The sequence below is a fragment of the Homalodisca vitripennis genome, chromosome 4 (genome assembly GCF_021130785.1).
Source record: "Homalodisca vitripennis isolate AUS2020 chromosome 4, UT_GWSS_2.1, whole genome shotgun sequence".
NCBI lineage: Eukaryota > Metazoa > Arthropoda > Insecta > Hemiptera > Cicadellidae > Homalodisca > Homalodisca vitripennis.
The window spans coordinates 7,822,563-7,844,185 of NC_060210.1; the positions used below are offsets into that span (position 1 = coordinate 7,822,563).

General features: G+C 33.6%; 1 protein-coding gene across 3 annotated transcripts; it reads right to left on the reverse strand.

Moving 5' to 3' along the window:
* Positions 1 to 151: 151 nt before the first annotated feature.
* Positions 152 to 21,302, reverse strand: LOC124358914 (E3 ubiquitin-protein ligase MARCHF5-like). 3 transcript variants are annotated; one of them, XM_046811170.1, is made up of 9 exons: positions 21,086 to 21,302; positions 16,810 to 16,882; positions 15,376 to 15,466; positions 13,408 to 13,522; positions 12,021 to 12,151; positions 9,540 to 9,727; positions 7,986 to 8,148; positions 3,712 to 3,992; positions 152 to 283 (listed from the first exon to the last, which is right to left on the reverse strand). In XM_046811170.1, exons 2-8 carry the CDS (start codon positions 16,869 to 16,871, stop codon positions 3,717 to 3,719), a joined length of 1,026 nt encoding a protein of 341 aa, XP_046667126.1. In that variant the 5' UTR covers positions 16,872 to 16,882; positions 21,086 to 21,302; the 3' UTR covers positions 152 to 283; positions 3,712 to 3,716. The 3 variants fall into 3 exon arrangements, with proteins under 3 accessions (XP_046667126.1, XP_046667124.1, XP_046667125.1); XM_046811168.1 differs by having other exon boundaries at positions 16,810 to 16,902; XM_046811169.1 differs by lacking the exon at positions 21,086 to 21,302 and adding an exon at positions 20,764 to 20,906 and having other exon boundaries at positions 16,810 to 16,902.
* Positions 21,303 to 21,623: the final 321 nt, after the last annotated feature.

Genomic DNA, 21,623 nt, shown 5'->3' on the forward strand with positions numbered 1-21,623 from the left:
CCTAATCATGTTCTGTAGTTTAGGTAAATTTGAAACATGTTTTATTGGCTATACTTGGAATTTTGCTCAAATCAAGTAGTACTTCTGAACTGTCAGATAAATTAAATTATAGAACCAGCTTTTGGGTAAATCGGAAATTGATAAAATAAACAACAATATATAATATTTTATTTAAAATACAAATTATTTACATAGATACAAAATTTTAAAGCAAGTCTTCAAACCATTGTGTAGTCGAACTGACCTCGTCAGTTGCATATTCGACTTCAGGATAATGAAAACCCTGCAACAAACACACAATCTTAGCAACAAAATAATGAATGAATAATTTGAAGCTCTAGTGTTTCCAAGAAATATTTTTTTAACATTATTCATAACTATTAAATAAAAGTTGATCTCAAAAAGTACAAGAAATTATACCTACTACCGATTTAATTACACAAGAAAAGTAAGGGAATTCACAGCCAGTATATGTTAAAAAAGTATGTTTTTCAAAATATCTTGAAAAGAAGTTTGGCATATCTTGATTAGAGGTATGTTAATATTCATAAGTAGTGTTCTGATAAACTGTATATTGTTAGTTGAATCATCATTTTTTAAACTTTCAAGTAGTTTTTAAATCACAGTTTATCACAAATGTCACAAGGATGACCAAAATCGTTGTCAATGAACTTTTTAGCAAACTCTATGTGTATTATACATAGTATACTGATTATTAGCACACAATTGAATTTGTGAAGCAGTGTTTGGTGTATCAGTTTGAGAAATGTTACATTCTTGTAAATTGTTATCCTGCGAAATTTTCAAATTCATAGAGACATTTTCTTCCTTAATTATTTCTAAATTATCTATATTTTGGATATTTCAACATGAGTCTGAAGTTGAACTGAAATTTTTTGAGGAGATATGTGATTTTCTATTATGTGCACCAGTGTTTTGAGTTTGCACAAATGAAACATTTAACAAGGATGAACCTGCAATATGCAAATTATGAACTGTGTCTTAATTTTCAACTTTTAATTGGATATTGACAAATGATATCTCATTATTTGTATATGATTTGTATTTGTATTGTTCAAACGATCTGTCCTTTTATTGCTTTTATATATTTGCGAACATTGTCTTGAAAGTTATTTTGAACATGCCATAGATGAACAATTCATTTTATCCTGTTCTAAGTTTATTTTTTACTTTCTTAAAATATCTCATTTTATGTAATTTAGCCAATTCTTTTCACTTTGCTTGAGGAATATCAACATTGTTCAAACGATCTGCTCTTTTATTGTTTCTAAATCTTTGCAAACATTGTCTTGAAAGTTCTTTTATCCGTAAATTTGCCAATTCTTTTTGCCTCGCTTGCTTTAATTAATCAATTGTATTTTCATTAAACTGTTATTCTGGTTCGCTGTGTTCAGAGCTTTCATCACCACTTTTTTATATTGGGTTTTGTGGATGAATCGGAATAATTTTCTTTGTTTTCTTCCATCAAAATTGTTAGCTAAAAATAAATAAATATTTACTATCTGTAAATTCAAACAATACTGATGGCGAGAGAAAAGAAGAGACCTGGATTCTAGCCTATCTGAAAATTGCAGGCGCTACTACTAGTATGTTGCCGCGCCTTGTTTCGTAATTCCATTATTGTTTCACTGTTTTGATTGATTTGCGGTCTAATTGTTATGTTTTATAAGATAATTTAAATGACGGTACTGTTTTGATCAATTAAAATTGAGCAAAATTTATGTTTGTAATAAATTCTAATAATTAGGCTTTACAGTGGTTGTTAAGAAACAATAATTAAAGGAATGAATTGCTGAAATTGAAGGTTTTTTTATTGTTAAGATAACAATTACTAATGTTCATATATGTATAATGTAAATGTAGTGCTTTTATGTATATAAAATTTAACATTGATACCTTACTGACTAACACAATATTAAATATACAGTAAACAAAAAACCTCTTACGCAAAAAATAGGAACATTTGTAATTGGATAAAAAAAATTTGTTTCAACAGCTTTACAAATACCACGTCAAAAGAAAATAATTATATTTTGCTAAAGTTGTAAATTGATGAATATGAAACCGACAGAACACAGCTTAATCCTCTAATGGTAAGCATGTTCGGAAGATAACATAAAAAACTTACTCTTAGTAATGTTGAAATTAACAAGACTGAAATAATGGGCGCGTCTAAGATGAGTCACACTCTGCAGGAATGCCACATTACTGAAAACAAATAACTCCATTGCTATGATAAACAATTCGCAGGGTTGGCTGTGGGGCGAAGCGCCTGAAATTACCGCGCGGCAACACACTAGTACACAGCTGTGCGCCGGCACGGGCCAGGTCTCTTCTTTTCTCTCGCCACCAGTAATATACAGTATATACCCTCCGTAACAGCTGATTACAGACGTCATTCTCATTGCCTAGTTGTTGACTGCTGGTAGTTTTGGTAAAACATGCATTAAATGTCATGTTAGTTCAGATTAGATGTCTATATAATGGTTTGTTTATGTTTCGGCAAAGCTGTCATTCTACTTTGAAAGCATCTGGAAAACAAACATATGTGATCTTCCTTGACGCAAAACGAATGTTTTTTCCCCGTGCATAACACACGCCAAAAGAACAAGTCACTTCAATAATATGTACATGATAATTTACATTCAACAACTTATTATGGGAATTTTATATTTAAATTGTGAATTATTTTATTCGATTTCATTAAGAGAAATTTTTAAAATTTAAAAACTAATAATTTAGGTAGCTTTAACATGGGAGCCAATCATTTTTTCTACTCAATTTTTAGCATAATGACTAACATAGTATAAAATATAGTAACTTGTTAGTTTTACTTAGATATGATGTAATGATATAATAGAACAGCAGAAAATAATCAACCTAGATGAAACAGGAGCAGACAGCTGTTGGGCTGAAAGCTGTTTAGGGAGCAACCAAGACAATGAATGTTTCAGTTTACAAGATATTTTTACCAGTGAATCTAAGTTGAAATGGTTTGGGAAAAATATAAAATATAGAAGTAGCAGCTCATGTCTAAAATCAACACTAGCAGCAAAAGTAGTAACTACGTTTGCCAAAGTATAATTGTAGTGTATTATAACAGTAAAGTCGGGGCCAGCCCTACACTGAGCTTATGCAACTGTGTGTCGGGGCTCCCCCAACACATGGGCGGGAAGGGTTCATAAAAAAAAACAAGTACTGGCTATTAACATAAGAATGGCCAGAACTCTTCTTCCTCTCTTGGAAAGTCACAAAAAATAAATTAGATCTGCATTGAAGAAAACCATACTCCCTGAAAGAGAAATACTGTGCTTTAATAGTGAAGACAAAAAATGCAAAACAGGTGTGCGATTTAAATGGAATTTAAGGGGAGGCCTTCCACCAGCTTTAGCACAGACCAGTGACTTAAACAAGTGTACACTAGACCGCAAAAATCAGCAGTAGAAATCACACCGATGACTCCAAGGCCGACTTCCGCATACCACATTGTCTTGGATGTGCAAATATCTCACTCACGATTTCGCTACCCTGATTCTTCCCTTTGTGTTTCCGTCAAATATTTCTAGTGTGTATCATCATGTGATGAAAAGTGTCTGTCTAAGCATGCCAATGGGTTAAAATAGTTACAAAAAAAATACAAAATAAAAAAACAAAATTCTACAAAGATTAACTGATGATAGATAGTCTTACCATATTCAACAAGAACTGTCTGGTCTGTGTACTGGTGACACTTGCGGGAGATTCAGGTGGGCACCGTGGTTTTGCAGTGGGTGCACCACGTGTATGGGGGCGGAGGATGAAGCGGCGTACTGGAGACCAGAGGTGGGGTTGGGTTTGTGCGCCTGAGCCACAGTGCCCACGCCAGTGTGCTCGTGATGGTTCAGCACCCGTCGCTGACTGTGCTGAATGTATGTCTTTTGCTTGTAGTACATCTTCAGGGCTCCTTTGATGGCGATAAACGACAATCCACCCTATATAACAATAACATTTCCATTGGCAGCAATCAACCCAAAATAGAGAACTCTCCCTTAATCATTATGGGAGACATAAACATAGATATCCTCAACCCAGACAGGAAAACCATTAAACTAAATGATAAACACTTGCTTTGCACAAACATCCGCAGATTAAATCTACCAGCTACAAGGATAACTCAACATTCAAGAACATCAATCGATTGTATTTGCACCAATATCCCTGATGATGAAAACTACAAAAAGCATAGTAATAGAGGGAAGAATCTCTGATCACACCGCACAACTCCACACACTCTACACAGGAAAACACCAGCTCAAAAACCAACCATGGTGTGTAGAGCCCTCAGAGAAGAAAATTTAAACCAACTGAAACTCCTTCTTTCAAATGAATCTCATGGGAGAACCTGACTGAAGCCTCAACGGTCGAAGAGGCATACAACATTTTCAATAAAACCTTAACACAGGCTCTAAACACTGCATGCCCTAAAAAGAAAATTAGACCTAAAAAAAAGTACAAGCCAAAGCACTTTATTGATGAAGAAGCAATCAGGCTCAAAAGAGACTATTTAACATCTCAAAGTCGATTTGAAGTGACAGGAAATCAAAATGATAAAGCAGAGGCAAACTTAAAGAAAAAGAGCTACGATCAAAGATTGAAATTCTTGAGACAGCAAGCAACCACCAACTATATAACCAGAGCTGAAAAACAAGTCAAAGGCTGTATGGGGAGGTGATAAACAATGCTCGAAACAAAAAGAAAAGCCCATCAGAGCTCAAACTCCACATAAATGGTGAAATAATAACAAGTCCAAAAATAATAGCAAAACCAATTTAACACATATTTTGTAAATGTAGCAGAGGAGACTCTGGAAAAAATCCCAGCTTCCGAGAGGAAACCAATACATCCCGCAAACCATGAACCGACTGAAAATCTCAATATCATTACAGACACAAGCACTAAAGAGGTCAGGGCCACTATCACTGAAATGAAAAACTAAGAATTCAGCCGGCATTGATGAGATATCCACAAAAATACTGAAGCACTGTGCAGATGAACTCACATCTCCCCTTACCGTTATTTTCAACAGATCATTCCGAGAAGGGAGGTTTCCCTCAGAACTAAAGGTCTCAAAAATCTACCCAAATTCAAAAATGGTGAAAAAACACAAATTAGCAATTACAGGCCCATTTCCCTTATCTCAACATTTTCAAAAGTGTGTGAAAAAATTGTCCTAAAGAGACTTCTAGACCACTGTGCTAGAAACAACTTGCTTACCGACAACCAGCATGGCTTCTCTACAGGAAAATCAACCACCACAGCAATAATAAAGCTAATTGAAACCGTAGTAGACAACTTAGAAGCAGGAAAACTAACAACGCTATACTACTTGACTTGAGTAAGGCCTTCGACTGCCTCAGTCACAGTCTTATCATGAATTAAATTAGGGACACCTGGGAGTGAGTGACACTGCAAAAAAATGGTTTTAAAAGCTACTTAGAGGGACGACAACAACTCGTTGAACTGAAACATACACACAGAGGAATCACAGAAGAAATAAAGATCAACGCCTCTTCCAGTTCAAAAGAGGCGTGCCTCAAGGATCGGTTCTAGGACCAGCACTCTTCATCTTGTTTGTAAATGACTTGCCTCACTATGTGGGAGAATTTTGCCTACCTCTCATGTACGCGGATGATACAAAACCCTGCTACTTAAAGGACAAACCGCAGACGACCTGGCAGTATCATCCTACGTTGCCCTCAACATGGCATACCAATATTGCAATGGGATGATCTGGTAGCAAACCCGACTAAAACCAGCCAGATAGCATTTGGAAGAAGAGCGACCGAAGTTCAAATCATCCCAGATGTACGCTTGGAGACACATGTTAAGTTCTTAGGCTTGGACTATAGATGAAAACATCTCTTGGACCCCACACATAGACATTCTGAGTAAAAGACTAAATACTAGCCTATACATGATATAAACAAATAATATCTCTGAGCAAACTTAGAAACAGCTAAAACAGCTTATTTTTCTCTATTTGAATCACACGTAAGATATGGTCTTTCTGTATGGGGTGGTACATCAAAAACTCAACCTAAAAAGAATCCTGACACTCCAAAAGAAATGTATTAGGGGCCCTTGCCGGCCTTACACCACCTGGATAGCTGCAGAGATGCATTCAGAGCACAGAAAATCATGACTGTTGTCTCACTCTACATCCAAGAGGTAGTGATGTATGTAGATGGGAAAAGATCTGCCGAGGAACAAGGACACTCACCATCACAACACCAGAAACGGTGAGCTTTACATCCTGCCAGCACACCACCTAAAGCTATTTGAAACTAAACCATCCTACATCGGCAGAAAAACTTCACAATTCACTGCCTCAAGAAATGCACACCAAGAGAGGGAACTCGCTGAGGTCGGCACTAAAAGCATGGCTCTTGGACCGACCATTTTACAAACTCGAAGAATTCTACAGTGAAACTCTTATCTAAAACTGCTTGAAGACTCAAAACTCACATTATTGTAAAAGACACTATTTGTAATCTCAATGATTGTAAATAAAGATGATTCTGATTCTGATTCAGTGAATAGAAACTAGTTGTTGCTAATGCTTAACCTTTTCTAAAGTTATAACTACGTTTGATGTGAATTAAAAACTACATACTACTTAATTGATGTGAATAAAGAGTGACCGGAGAGTTGCCATCCCTTCGGTCTTGCTGTTTTTAGTCGAACGCACTTAACCTTTCTTAGCACTTGTTAGTCTATACCAGAATGTGTGTTTGTGCACAATCGATATGAACATTTTCACTGTATTTGAAAGAAGTGCCAATAAGAATAATTTACTGTTGCAATTTAGTAATTAAAATGTTAATAATTTGTGACCGATGTTCTGCAACCTAACTGAAAACCAAAATGAGGAGCCCTTAAACATCCAGGAAAAGTAAGGACCCAGGCTTAGAAATTCTTTGTCATATGCAATGAAAACATACTTATTTTACAACATTGATGATATGTACATGTATATGTAAAGAAATTACTGTTTAATATAGCCTACACTCAAATGATTTCATGTACAATTTCTTGATAACAATATAAAGTATTAATTTTGTGTAAATATTATTACACGGAAAGCTGTTTTTAAATTTTAAAATAGAATAAAACTGGTATGTGAATTATTCATATTTATAATGTTCTCTGTAGTTAATATAGTTAGGAGTTGTTTCTAATTTTGCAACTATGATCCGAAAACTTTAATAAATTATGTCTAGATAAAAATCTGAAAGTGAAATATTCTCCAAAAATGAAAATCTTTCAAAATATAAACAATAACATTTTAGTCTATCATGGACAAAACCAACAATAATGTTTGTTGGGCGTTCTTGGCAATTGATGATGTTTTATCATTTACAACACTTTACAAACCAGGAAAGTAAAGTAACTTATCAGCTGCAGCATGGTACTTTCTACGATATAAGATCCTGTTAGGTGTGAAATCCAAGACAACTGCCATTCAGTTTTTGCATCTGTGATATTTTTAGCCTATTCAAGGGAAAATTATTCCGAGATCATTGATCGTGTTCTGTCACGACAACACTCGGTCTCACACAGCTGGCACATTACAACAGGAATCACCATGTTTCAAATGGGACATGCTTACATAGTCTTACATATCCAATCTAATACCTTACAAATTTCATCTTTTCCCAAAACTGAACGGATTTCTGGGAAGAACAATCTTTCAAAGTGCTAAAGCAAGCAGTACCTCCAAACATTAGTCATTAGTGGTACAGCACTGCCATTGTAAAACAATAAGTAGCCTACCGCATTAAGTGTGGCAATTATATAGAAAAGTATCAGTTGAGTTCAGTTTTGATGTTAGTTCAATTTTATTTCGGTTCTTTTTTTAGTTAAACTAAAAAGCTTTTACTTCCTGGAAGATCCCTGTACTAGAAAGAACATGAATTGTGACTTACAAGAAGGAATTTCTTCAGGCATGACTGCTCAGTGTGAAAAAAGACATCACCAAATATCTTGGCAATGGTCGGTAAGAAAAGACCTCCAACAAATATCCTGGTCGACGAGACATCACTGGGCTGAGGCAGAATGTCGATCCGCTGTCCCATCACCTCATTGTACCTGTGCATGGTAGTTCAATATAACTACACAGTTAATTATCTAAGTTTCTGAATTTAAAAGGAGAATTTCACCTGATATACATTCAATAGATGTATTTAGGTTCAGCAATGTCCAAGATGAGATATCAATCATTATAAAAATATCAAGTACTAGTTTTTATAATGAAACAAAATGAAAAGTATTTTACCAAAAAATGTATTTTTGCGTGAACAGCAAAACTGTAACTATAAAATATTTTGTTTTTTTTTTGCAAAAATATAAGTTTGGGATTTATGGGTAACAAAAGTTTACTATTGAGAAAAATGAACAAATGGTTGACATACAAGAGTATGACAAAAATATCTTTCTGTCACACTAACATGGTTGAGAACAATGTCCGATTTTCCACTTAAACTATCTGGGGTTTGCCAATTTAAGTTTGCAGTAAAACTGAAAATTTCCCTTTTTTGGCCCAAAAAGTAATAATTTATTTCTAAGAGTCTGATTTTAGTTTCTTACTACTTAAGAAGAGATGCCAATACAAAAAAAATTTTTTTTTTTTTTTTTGTTTACGATTTTAACCTATTGAAATAAACATATAACAAGCGTTTTGACATACTTTTAAACTAACAATAATAAAAATTTAGGTCACAGCACCAATAAAAATCACGTACAGCATTACCCATGTGTACATTAATGAAATTTCAATGTTCAAAGATGAGACATCCTCTGTTTTTGGAACATTCTGTAACTTTAATGAATTGGAAATAAATTAAACAAATTCTTTGGGTTGATGTAGTTTGGAAAACTTAACCAACATCTGCAGTAAGATGTCCACTTAAGCTCTGCCACCACTAGACATTTGAGGCCTTAAACACTCATGATAACTTAAAAACAAATTCATACCCAAAGTTTTATTACATGTTTTGAACTAATTGTCAATATCCATCCATTTAATTTCTTAAGAGTTACTATAACAATAATCAAATAAATATGAATATAACTGACGAAGTAAACAATAATAATAATAAAATAAGTAAACATTGTGTAATCTTGCTATGAAAACAACAGGTTATAAGTTAACCTGTAATAGTTTTAGTGTAGCCAAAATAGTTTTAATAAACATAGTCTTCAATAAGTATCAGCCAGCCCTAATGAACCAAACAATACGGATGATAGACCTGAACCACAAACAAAATTCTAAATACTGAAAGCTAGAAAACAAATAAATATTTGGAAGTTGTTTACTCTGTTTGTTCTCAAAATAAAAACCATGGAGTAAAGATTAAACATGTTAACATAATAAGGCAATTCTGCATAACTATATAATGTGATTTCAAGGGTTTAATAATTAAAATATTATCATTTTTCTTGTTAGAAAACATACGGACAAGTCAGTTTTGAGGACTTACGCAGATGAAGGTAGGATGTGCCTCAAGATCGGATACTTGGAGCCTCTTCTCAGTACGGAAAGTACATAATCCTCCCAGCGCACCAGCTTCATGGAGATGAGTGCCGTGGGGATGGTGGGAAGGAACAGGAGTAGTACAAATGGGTCAGCACGATCTAACATGCTCAGGCCTTCCTCTTCTCCAAATATCTGTGTGAGCACCAAGAACAATTAATACTCTCAGCACACAAATTACACAATAATCTTTACTGACATGGTTCCTGTAGAATGATAGTGTCAATGCATGAGGAGACAGACAAGTTGTAGTCTATGAGATCTTAGCCAGGATAGTTTAGTAGTAGAGTTTTTAGTCTTCTCCACTGGCTGGGATGGTACTCGAAGAGAGAGTAAAAGCTCTTGATCTTCAACTGAGTACTTTGTAACACAATGACAGCTGCTGTCTATCTGTGTAAGAAGAAACTAAACAGATTCTCCGTAATCTGAGTGTAGATACACTCCTCAGAGTTAAAACGGATTGTTCCCTTCAAAAACAACGGTCTTTTACCATTTAGTTGGCTGCTATGGCACAGTAGGTACCATTCACTTGTTATACAACTTCAGCTCTCTTGTAATAATGTACCTTGTGTTGAGCAAAGGAGTAGATACTCCGCCGTTTGAAGACGTTTCAACATTATTTTGTCTCTTTAGACACAGATAGATAGAGACTTCAGCTGTCTCTGTATTACAGCATACCCTGTTGAAGATTGATAGCTTTGCTCTCTCTTTGATGGTTTAATAAAACTGTGAATTATACAATATTATAGTAAAAACATCTATTTTACAAAGTGAGATTTTTTTAAAGGAAACACCATTTCCCTTTTAAACCTTATTCTTCTCGTCCTAAAGGGCCACTGGCTTGTGCAAGGATCTTATCAAACAATGAGTATATCATGATTACCGCAGTCAAACGTCTTGGAAAGATCACAAAGCACACCCATTGCGCTCAGGGAACAATCCAAAGCCCACGACAATTCATCAATAAAATTAGATAATGCAATCATTGTACTCATCTCTCTTTTGAAGCTAAATTATTCAAAAGATAATTTTGTTCTAAAAATACTGATATTTGACTTAAAGTTATATTTTTAAAGAATTTTAAATAATGATGGCAGACCGAAATCTGTCTATAATTATCAGATTTCTTCTCTCGCTCTCTCTTTTTATGAAGATTGATTTACAATAATAGCTAAAGGTTTAGCTATAAAACACAAAATGTTTTCATCACATTAACTGGAACTCAATCTGGTGATTTTCATAAAAGTATTTCATTACATCATTGTCACTAATGTTTTGAAAACTAAACTCTATCATATCATGTAATCACAATTGAATGTTCAGCTACTATATTATCCTTTACTACTGATCCTAGTACTTTGTCACCTTTAACACATCAGTGAAGTATGAACATGCTGCTGTGCACAAAAACAATAATGATATGTAATATATTAATGTACATTTATAGTAAATTATAAAAATTTAAAAAAAATTATGCTACATCCTAAATGTGCTGGCTCTTAAAATCAATGGGGCACAGAAACTCAAGTACAGCAACACAGATTTTATGGATATATAACTTCTATATGTTCACAACTTTTGATCCATAATACCACAGTGCTTATGAACTGCCATATTTGTCACCTGCCAATTTAAACATCTATCTATCATCCTAAGAGCACGCCCTATGAGGAGCTCATTGTATACTTTCAAAAGATTCTCTTATTTAAAAAAATGGCCTAACCTTAAAATCTCTAAATTTTTGTCATAAGAAAAATATTAAGATTTGAAAGTCATATGCCTTAAAATGTTTATTGAAATTGTTGAAACTTCCAGGCATATAAGGTACAATACATAAAATTCAATACTGAAAGTTTAACAAGTTGCACATATATCTTTAAATATTTGATTGTGGTGGAAGGATTGTGGTGTACTCTTGTTCTCAGATATCAAGAAAAAGGGAAGACTAGTGCAGTTCCAGTCTCATACAAATTGAAGTGTGCAGAGGTGTTATATGTAAGCTTACTAGTAGCACTGCACTAGTAAACTGTGAACAAGAACATATTAAATGATTCATCCCTTAACCCCATAGGTTTCAACATTTGTAGTTATTGATGTGCTGCTTACTACTGGACATCCATTTAATTTGATTGGTCAGATGTAAATGACAACAAGTCTTTGTTGTACTCAGTTTATATTTTCTGTACCTGGCAGCTGATTAGTTAATATTTTTATTATTTCTGAGGCCCGGGTTTGAATCCTGGTTATGGAATGCCATTTTCACACAATAACAAATAATCATCTGAGTGTAGACTTTGGTAATGAGACAAACAGTTTCAGACTAGCTTCATATCGTGCAAACAAACAAAAAAGTTGCCTACTGAGCTGGTACAAACCAGAGAGATTAACAAAGACCTATGTTTTCTCGCTAAACATTGAGCGCACACACCTGCATGACGGTAAAAGCTCCGTAGCTGGAAGCTGCCCAGAATATGATACCTACTGTGACTCCTGCCGCCACCACAGGACATACTTTGTACACCAAATCATCGATTACTTGGACAAACGACATCAGAGGATCTGGAACAGTTATCAGTTTGAGGGGAGGCAAACCTAAATGATTACAAATGATCACATTACTGGTAATAGGTCAATGTCTACAATTATGTATTGTGTCAAGGACAGTGGGAAGTGAAAATACCTGGTCACAGAGAAAATAAAACTTACAACTTGACTTATATGGTAAACAAAATTAGTTAGACTTTTATTTGAATAAGGTATAGGAAAGGAGGGAGAGCACATTTGAGTACCGTTCTGGTAAGGAGCAAACTCTTTTTACATGGAGATTAATTTAACTGTTTATTTGAGACCAATTAATTTTAAATCCCTTGATTGTATTCACTGTGTAACAGGACACTTGGAAACTTAAAACATCTTATATGTGCATCTAACAATTAAAACGTACGGCAATGTTTAGTTTGTAATAGCATACAGTAAGATAATCTTAAAAAAGAATGCATATAATACCAGTGACATTCATCTTTTTCATAGAAACAAACAACACGTGCCCCTGAAGAACTCTTATTCCAATTACATAACGCTCATTTAGTATTTTTTGCTTAATATCATCTATAGTTTTTTGACCCTATCAAATTGGTTAGTTGGTCAGCAAACATATAAAAAATATCTAGACAATTATTCATCAGGTCCTATGTAAAGGACTCAACAAATACTGAATATTGGAATGTAAATACATCACTAGCAGATGCAGATGTAATAAATTTTAATTTTAAAATGAATGGACTAACTACTATTAAACCTTTGAGTTCAGCAGCATCAGCATATCAGATGCAGTAAAATCCTTGTAAATTACTAGCGTCAATTGGTGCGACAATCCGTATTTAGGCAATATTTAATACAGCACACAGTTCAAATATCTGAGGAATCATATAGCTGCACTCGATGTATCGATTTCTTTTCTTCTTCCCCAGAGGTTTTTGAATAATTAAATATGATGTAACTTTCTGTCAGCCAGTAAATTACTAAAATGTGGATTATATGTCAAAAATATGTAGTATATTCTTCATTTGATTGCAAAAAAAAAACAAAAATTATAAAAAATTGTTCAGTTGTTATTAAAATTTTTTTTCTTCAAATCAACTTGCAAATATATCAAAAATCAGGATAGCAATTAAAGGGGGTAAAATAGCAAAATAGCTACGGCACTCAACAGATTAAACTACCTATAATGTATCAATTTGTAATACTAATTAAAAACAACGTTTAGAGTATAAAACTGTAATTTATTACAAAAACAACAAATCGAAGATACTCACCACACTTAGGGAATATTATGATGTATTCCACTTTGCATTGAGGACAAGTAATTTTTGCAGACCTGTTTTCCTTCTTTTTCTCATCGACCCAAAGAAGTAAGCAGGTCTGATGGACCTGAGACAAAAAATTATTAGTGACGGTTTATTAACAAGCCTATTTTTTATCTGAAAAAAGCAGCATCAACACAAAACTGCATAGTTACAATGTATACAATTGAAATTTTGGAGCTATTACTACTTACATAACATAATATAACTCATACCATAACATGCTATTACATAACTTTTTATGACTATTCATCACATTAATAATCAATTCATCTCTATAATCGATAAAACAATTTTATCAGTAACTTAAGCAATATTTCTAAATTTTTAGGGTGATCTGCATGTAGGTATATAACCATGCAAAAAACAACACTCACAAATACAAACCCAATCAATTTTGTATCATTATTATTTTGCACTTACTGTACAATAAATAGTATTTAGACCAAAACTAATAACCTATACATTTGTTACTGACAAGAAACTTATTACAAAACAATATTATTCTTTTACCAGAACTCGTGAAACATAATGTAAACACAAACCAGTCTATAATAAACAACAGAACAGACGCGATGTTGCTTCACAGCTGATTTGAGCCATCTGTTTAGTTTTTATAAACAACTGAATAAGACCAAAAAAAAGACAAAAATTCCCTGCAGTCTGCCTCGTTTATTGGCCATGACTGTCTTGTGGAAAACATTGAGGGGTTCAGTAAAAATAATCTTGTTACATAATTCCAAATCAAAAACTTGATATGTTTTATTACGAATTAATCTTAAACAATAGAGTTTCTGTGATAAAATTTTCCATTACTATATTTATTGTCTTATTTGTTAACTACTATATTTGTCAAGAGTTAAAAATTCTTGATATCCATTTGTCTTACTAAAAAAAAACTAACTAAATGGTAAATGTTTCGATAACGTGTAAAATAAAAAAAAATAAATACACTAACAGTAAAAAAATACAAGCCTGATTAAAATACCTAAGAACAATCAGATTGGTATGTACATTTTTACTGTACAATCAATGTTTGTACAATCATAACTAAAATAATGAAATGTTCCTCTTCTGAGCAATTATTTTAAGTGACCTTAAATTAAACTTTTAGATATTAAAACAATAGTAAGTAATTCATTCATTCATGCAAATTATGAAAATATTTCTAACAAAATTTAATTTATTCATGAAGTTATCAAGTGGTGTTACTTATTTTTTGTTTCACTGAACGATGGCAAATGTCCGGAAAAATCCTGTTTCCTTCACAATCCCTCCATTGTCAAAAATAAACTTCAAACAAAGAAGTTAACAAGCATACAACTATTTGGTGTATTCGTCTTTTTTCCATAGACAAGTTACAGTAATAAAGACCGACAAACCAATCAACCATGGAATTTTGAAATAAGAACAGATTGTGGTGATTTGATGATGTGTCAGGGGTTTTAATTCGTGACAAATCAAGTTTTTCTTAATAAAAATATGCACCTGGTACTTTACTATTTATACGAATAGCCTAAGTTAAATTACATTAAAAACAAATTTAGCTTTTTAGAGTGGTCTTTCACTTAAAAAACTTACCATGTATTTATTACCCATTACTGAAAAATACAAAGAGTCATGTTTTACAATGATATAATCAAACAAATACAAAACTGGTTGGAAGTCTTCAGAAGGATTTTAAAAATGTAATTTATTATTTATTTAATTTATTTGAAAAACATTAAATTAAGATAAGAACATAAATGGGAAAGTGAGAGCCTCAATCCTGTTTGAGTGAGGATTTTTTTAAGAATAGCAAATGTTAGTTATTTCTTATACTTAAATTGTGTTGTGAGGAGCATTGATAGCAGTTTTATCACTTACACAATTTATATTTTTACGCTAACTGGAAAACAATATTTTATGGTGTGATCATACCCATTTCCCAGAGCCTCTACAACTACAGGGCTGGACCCAGGGCAGAGTTGGATTGTCTTCATCTGTACCAAAGCAGATCCAGCAAGTTCGTCTGGAACATACAACATGTCAATACAACAATGTAGACACTGAAATGATTTTCTTTTTAGTAAAAGAATCTTTGACCTTGCTGACCATGAATTTTTGGTTCATCAATAGTACAATTTGTAACGGTTTTCTGCCAAGGGATGGATATATTGAACATATTGCATGAACATGAAATGAAATGAAAATGAAATGAAAAATGACTTTATTGAATACAACGTAAAACATATTCAATTGGCGAGGTTAGGACTATTAAGTCCTCTCTTACACTTAACCATAAATTAATAAACTCTACTATTAGTGTAAAACAAGAGCCACAATACAGTTTACATTATTATTTTACAATCGAAAATTATAATATCTATTTATATAAAGTAATAAAATGAAACAAAGGTTTTCTATGAAACTAAAAATAAATACATAGAATAAAACTTACAAGGAATTTAACAGACATTCATCCATCACCATTCATACAAAGCCATCGTCCCATACCCTATGCCACGATATCGTCAACCCGAAGAGGCCCAAAACAGATGGTCCCTAAGCACCCCCCGAAACCGTTCCCGACTACGAATATCTCTAATATGATCCGGGAGATTATTCCAAAGTCGACAAGCAGAGACTGTGAATGATTTACTGTAAATAGAGGATCTATGAACAGGAATAGATAACAGAGAGGCTCCACGTCGAGTATTCCAATTGCTTGTTTCAGAAATGAAAGAAAAGCGTTCAGACAGATAGGAAGGGGAATGATCGTTATACAAAATAGAATGTAACATGCTGAGAATGTGGAACTGACGGAGTAGATTCAACTTTAACAGATGTAACTGATTGATGAAGGGTGTTATATGGTCATATCGTCTGAGGTTGAAGATAAAGCGAACACAATAATTTTGAGCACGTTGTAATCTGTCCGAAAGCTCAACCGTCATGTCATTTATAACTTCGCTACAGTAATTGAAATGGCAGAAAATCAATGATGTTTGTTGAACTATTTTAGTTTTTTAATGTTATGTCATATAATAAACATAAGAATAGTATACCTTTTACCTATTTCAGTATAAATATGAAAAGTTTACCAAGTGCTTTTTTGAATGAAAATGCAACATTCCTTTGTTTTATTACTGGTTTATGTGGTAAAAAAAGAGATCCTTCAATATCCAATCAGTTAACAGTCAATACCTGTAAACACAGCCATGATAGTAAAGGCAGAAGTATTATATGTTATTAAAGAAAATTAATGTGGAAATCCTGTGTAATCATCATAAAGAAATAAATCACATAGCCAGCAGACCATAAATATAGGCCTATATGCAGAATAAAAATGCAACATTATTGTCTAATACTTACATTTCTTCACTATGGTCAGTTTGACTTAGATTTTCAACTGCTTCTGCACGATTCAAAGCCATATTATTATGGACTGTGGAAAAAGCACAAAACCTGTGAAAATATCAAAATACTATAATGGAGGTTCAATAGATTAGCACCAATAAGAATTACTGAACTAAACATTTAAAAATCTAAACAAGTAATTCTGATTGTTTTTTTTTTTTTTTTCGAGTATTATAGAAAATATCTTATAAGTCTAACAACAGTTAACTTCAGTTGGACAGAACAGACACTTAGGTTAATTGTTATGAAACTTATCTGGTACATTTAGAAGTGTGCTTACACTGTGATTAATTATCAACATGATTGTCCAAATGACCACTTCTGGGATGTCATTATTAGTTTTCAACATAAATTGTCTAAATGGCCACTTTTGAGATGTCACTTACAAGGACAAGTGGAATTTTTATTACTTTAAAGCTATAATAACATGGGCAACCTTATAATTTCAGGTGATAACAAAAATTATAAAAAGTTAATTTGATCCTCAAGGAACCAGTAAGTTAGAAAATTCAAACCAGCTAAAACTTCAAACTTCACAAGATTTTTAAACAGACTAAAAATATTATTTTAACTTCATGATTGACTGAGCATCAGTGTCTGTAACTTGAAAAACTAACAAATTTTACTTATGTCTGTCTGCCTAACACATAATCTTTCAAGAATTAACTGACTACAACTTTAAAAGTTGCATGAAGCATTAATTCTATATAGACAACATCGATTTTGATGGTAGTGCATGTTACTCCATGGAATTTGGCTGAGAATTTGTAAATTTCCATCTATTTACCCTCAATGTATGTACAGTATAGTACGCAAATTATTGCTATATTTATTCACAATATCCTTATATAGCTGAGTCTATAGTTACTTTTCTTGGTACAATGATATTATCCGAGGCCACTATCATTGTAAGAGTTTTTCTTACTGAGGACCTACAATAAACTAAACAATAGACTTTATTTGAATTGTTATAAAAAATTACTTGTTATTATATCGGTTCTTGTTTTCTGCCTGCCAAAAGGAAGCATTATCAGCAAGAAGTAGCGCACTCTGTCCGTATGTACTATTTGTTATTAGGCTACATAAGTAGGTAAACTCGCCTTCAATCCACGGGGGCTAGCACCCCCAGCCCCTTAGTGCATTGAAAAATTCGGGGATAAGAGGCATTTAGTGATTAGTAGAATTTGGAGATAAGGTTTGCCAGGGAGTTAGAAGTAGATGGAAAGTTTGCCAGGGAGTTAGAAGTAGACCGTAGTTCACTTAGTATTTTGGATGTAACCAAAGTTGTGATTTTGAGGCTTCACTGTTAGAGATACGACAAAATGTGACTGGATTTTTTTTAGTAGGAAGTTTAAAACTCTAGAACAGTTTTAGCAATGTCCTCTGAGCTTGAGAAGAAACGCTCCACAGGTCAATCACTGTGAATTGTTTACAGTTAAATAAAAATAAAAACTGACCAGCTTTCAATATTTTCTGGCAATCAGCTAAGCTACTAAGTAAGTGAAATAGACTCTGTTTACTGAGTTTTAATCCAAGTCAGTAATCTGTATTTGCTGATTAAGTTTATCAGAGGGTTTAACTTACGCAGGAGATTATCTGGTCATACCAGGCAATACTGGAGGGTGGTTTATGTTACAAGCGTTAAAAATCATGTGGTTCTTTTCTGGGGACAATATTATTATTCTACATAAATCTAAAAATGGCATAACTGCTAACATCAGCAGCAACCAGGAGGTTGACTCACGATCATAACAAGACCATGTGACATCCGAAGAACAATGAAATATTACTTTGCACGAGAAAAGTCTACTTGCACTGTTTCATGTTCTATAACTTCGTTAGGCCTAGTTGTCATTTCCACCCATTTAAATCATATATTGTTTTTTAGGAGGGCAATAGCAATAGGTTAATAACAGGAAACTCGTATTTTGCCGGGTCACAATTACCATAATTTATGTTTAAATGTAATGTAGCCTACTCGATTTCTCAAATTTTTCAATTAGCCTACACTAAAACTCATCGAGATCCACTGTAGACAGGCCCCTTAACTTAGAGAACAGAAAATTATCCTATTTAAAAGACAAAATCATGCACAACAAATTTATTATCTGTAGCAGTAAATGAGTTAAATGTACCCGCAATGAAAATTAAACAAATGCAAGAGTGAAACATATTGCATCATCTAATTTTCTTTTTACTTTCAAATTTTACTAGGCTAATGAATATATTGCATTTAACCCTATAGTTGACACTCATATGAGCCTTGAATGACACAACACTTTGACCTGACTTTGTAATGTTTCTAATATATATACAACCGCATGTGTAACTGACTGACTGACTGACTCACTCACTCACTCACGTATACTAATTCTAACCTACTTCCAGATGAGTTAGAGACTTGAAATTTGGTACACAGATAGCTTTCCACGTGTAACCACCAGGAAAAATCCCGAAAAGTGAGAATTTTTCATTTTCAACCCCTCAAAAAAATTCCCAAAAAATCGCGCATTCTTCACCCCTGCAGGCATTTTTTGTAAGCCCGATAGCGGGCGAACCGTTGGAGCTAGCTCGGATCTGACGGAAAATTCATGGTCAGGAATGAAGTGAACTACAAAAAAGGTCTAATGACTTTTTGCTCTATCTTCCATGGTTTAAGCGACAAAACGCTCGAACATTTGAAATTCCAGAGATTTTTTCGATAAAAATAATGTTTCAAGCCCGATAGCGGCCGAACCGTTGGTCGTAGCTCAAATCTGATTGACCCATCAAATTAGCAAATTGCGCGATCTACAGAAAAGGTCCAGTAATCTTTTGCCCTATCTCGATTGGTTTGGCCGAAAAACGTGATTATGTACAATTTTGTTGTAACTTTTACGCGAAACTTTTGTTTTTGGGGTCGATAGCGGCGAAACCATTGGTCGGAGGTCAAAATAAGACTAACGTTTTATTTAGGAAATAAGATGACCTACAAAAAAGGTCCAGTGACTTTTTACTATATTTCCCTTAGTTTGACCGCAAAACGCGATTAAGTGAAAATATTGGACATTTTCGCCTAAAAATTTACATTCCGGGCTTGATAGCGGCTAAACGGTTGGTCGTAACTCAAAACAAATTTTAAACGGGATTTAGGAAATCACGTGATCTACAGAAAAGGTTCAGTGACTTCGGGAGTTGGCTGAGCGTTAGCTAAGCGTCAATAGTAGATAGGGATTTCCTGGTATGACCAGATAACCTCCTGAGTACATTAAACCTCCTGAAATGTTAACCCCCCCAGTAACATTAAACCCCCCCCAGGGAATTTCCTGGCATGGCCTCATGTCCGAATTTTACCAATCACCAAATCGCTCTTTTCTCCACCAGTGCAGACATTTATTCCAAGCGTTGTACCGACTAAACCATAGGTCGTAGATCAAATCTTTTAAACACCCAGACCCTAGTATAATTCTCAGATATTACCCGTCACTGAATTCCGCTTATCCCCGAAATTGGCCAACACCCAAATGGGGGCCTGGGGGCGTAGCCCCCAGCGAGCCGAAGGCGAGTGTATCCTATAAAGTTAATTATAGAGCAAACCATTATAAATCAGTGTACTCATTGAAATAGGCCTACTGTAAGCTGTAAAGAAACATAATTACAATTTAATTTAGTTGATAATAGTAGATATTTCATAATCAGAAGTAGAGACCTTTATGTTTTAAAAATGCAGAACCATCATAGTCTACTAAAATAAAAAGTATTAAAAATATAGTTAAATACAACAGTAAAAAGAGTAAAGATAGGAAATTACAACTAAGTCAGCACAATGGATCAGGTTTGTGAGCATTGGCATAATTAACTATAGAAGTAAATAAACTTAAGTTTATAATTCCAAATATATTCTGTCTAATGGTACCCCCTATAGCTTACCTAAAATAGCTTAAGTAAAAGTACTTTAAAATGAAAAATGTATCAATCAAGTCAAAAATGAAAGAAGAGTAATTAATGTGAGTAGCCCAAATAACTGATGAATAAATATCTATATTTAATAACAAAAGCAGAATATAATACTCTAGTTTGAAGAAATATCCTATCAGTAACTGACTTCACTGAACAATCTAATTTACAATAAAAAGAATGTTTGTAGAGTATGTTAATTAGTTATACAAAAAAGTATCTATTTTTGTATTAAGTGCAATAAAAAAATTACAGATGTTACAATTAATGTCACTATACCTAATCTAAATTGTACCTTTTCAGTCCAATTAATTGTACACGCAGTCCACTTAACACTCCTAATATGAAAATACTTTTCAATTAATGCAGCTTTTTTCATAGATAAAGAAAATGATAAAAGTCAACCTCCTGACTGTTAATGAATTGTCACTAAAACGATGCAAACAGCAAACGTAAATGAAAATTTGAGGTTAGAACTGCGACTGACCACTGACCAGTAACGCAGGATGCAAAGTGAAAACAGAACAGATTGACTTGACTCTGATGATTACGGAAAATGATAAGATTTTTTTTGTTCTACAAAGGCACAGACAATTTCTATTCACCGGCTGTCGGTTAATCTACGATTCTGATCTTAACATAGAGTAAGGGACAAATGAAAACATAGATGGTCCATGTTAAAAGTCTGTGCCAAAAATTCATTTCAAGTGCAAGGTACTGGAATGTGTACCCTGTTGTAGCCTAGGAGTCTCTGATCTCGAAATGGTGTAATACGAAAACAAATAAGAACTTAACTCGTCCTGTTACCAAAAACACAGCTCTAACGTCTTTGT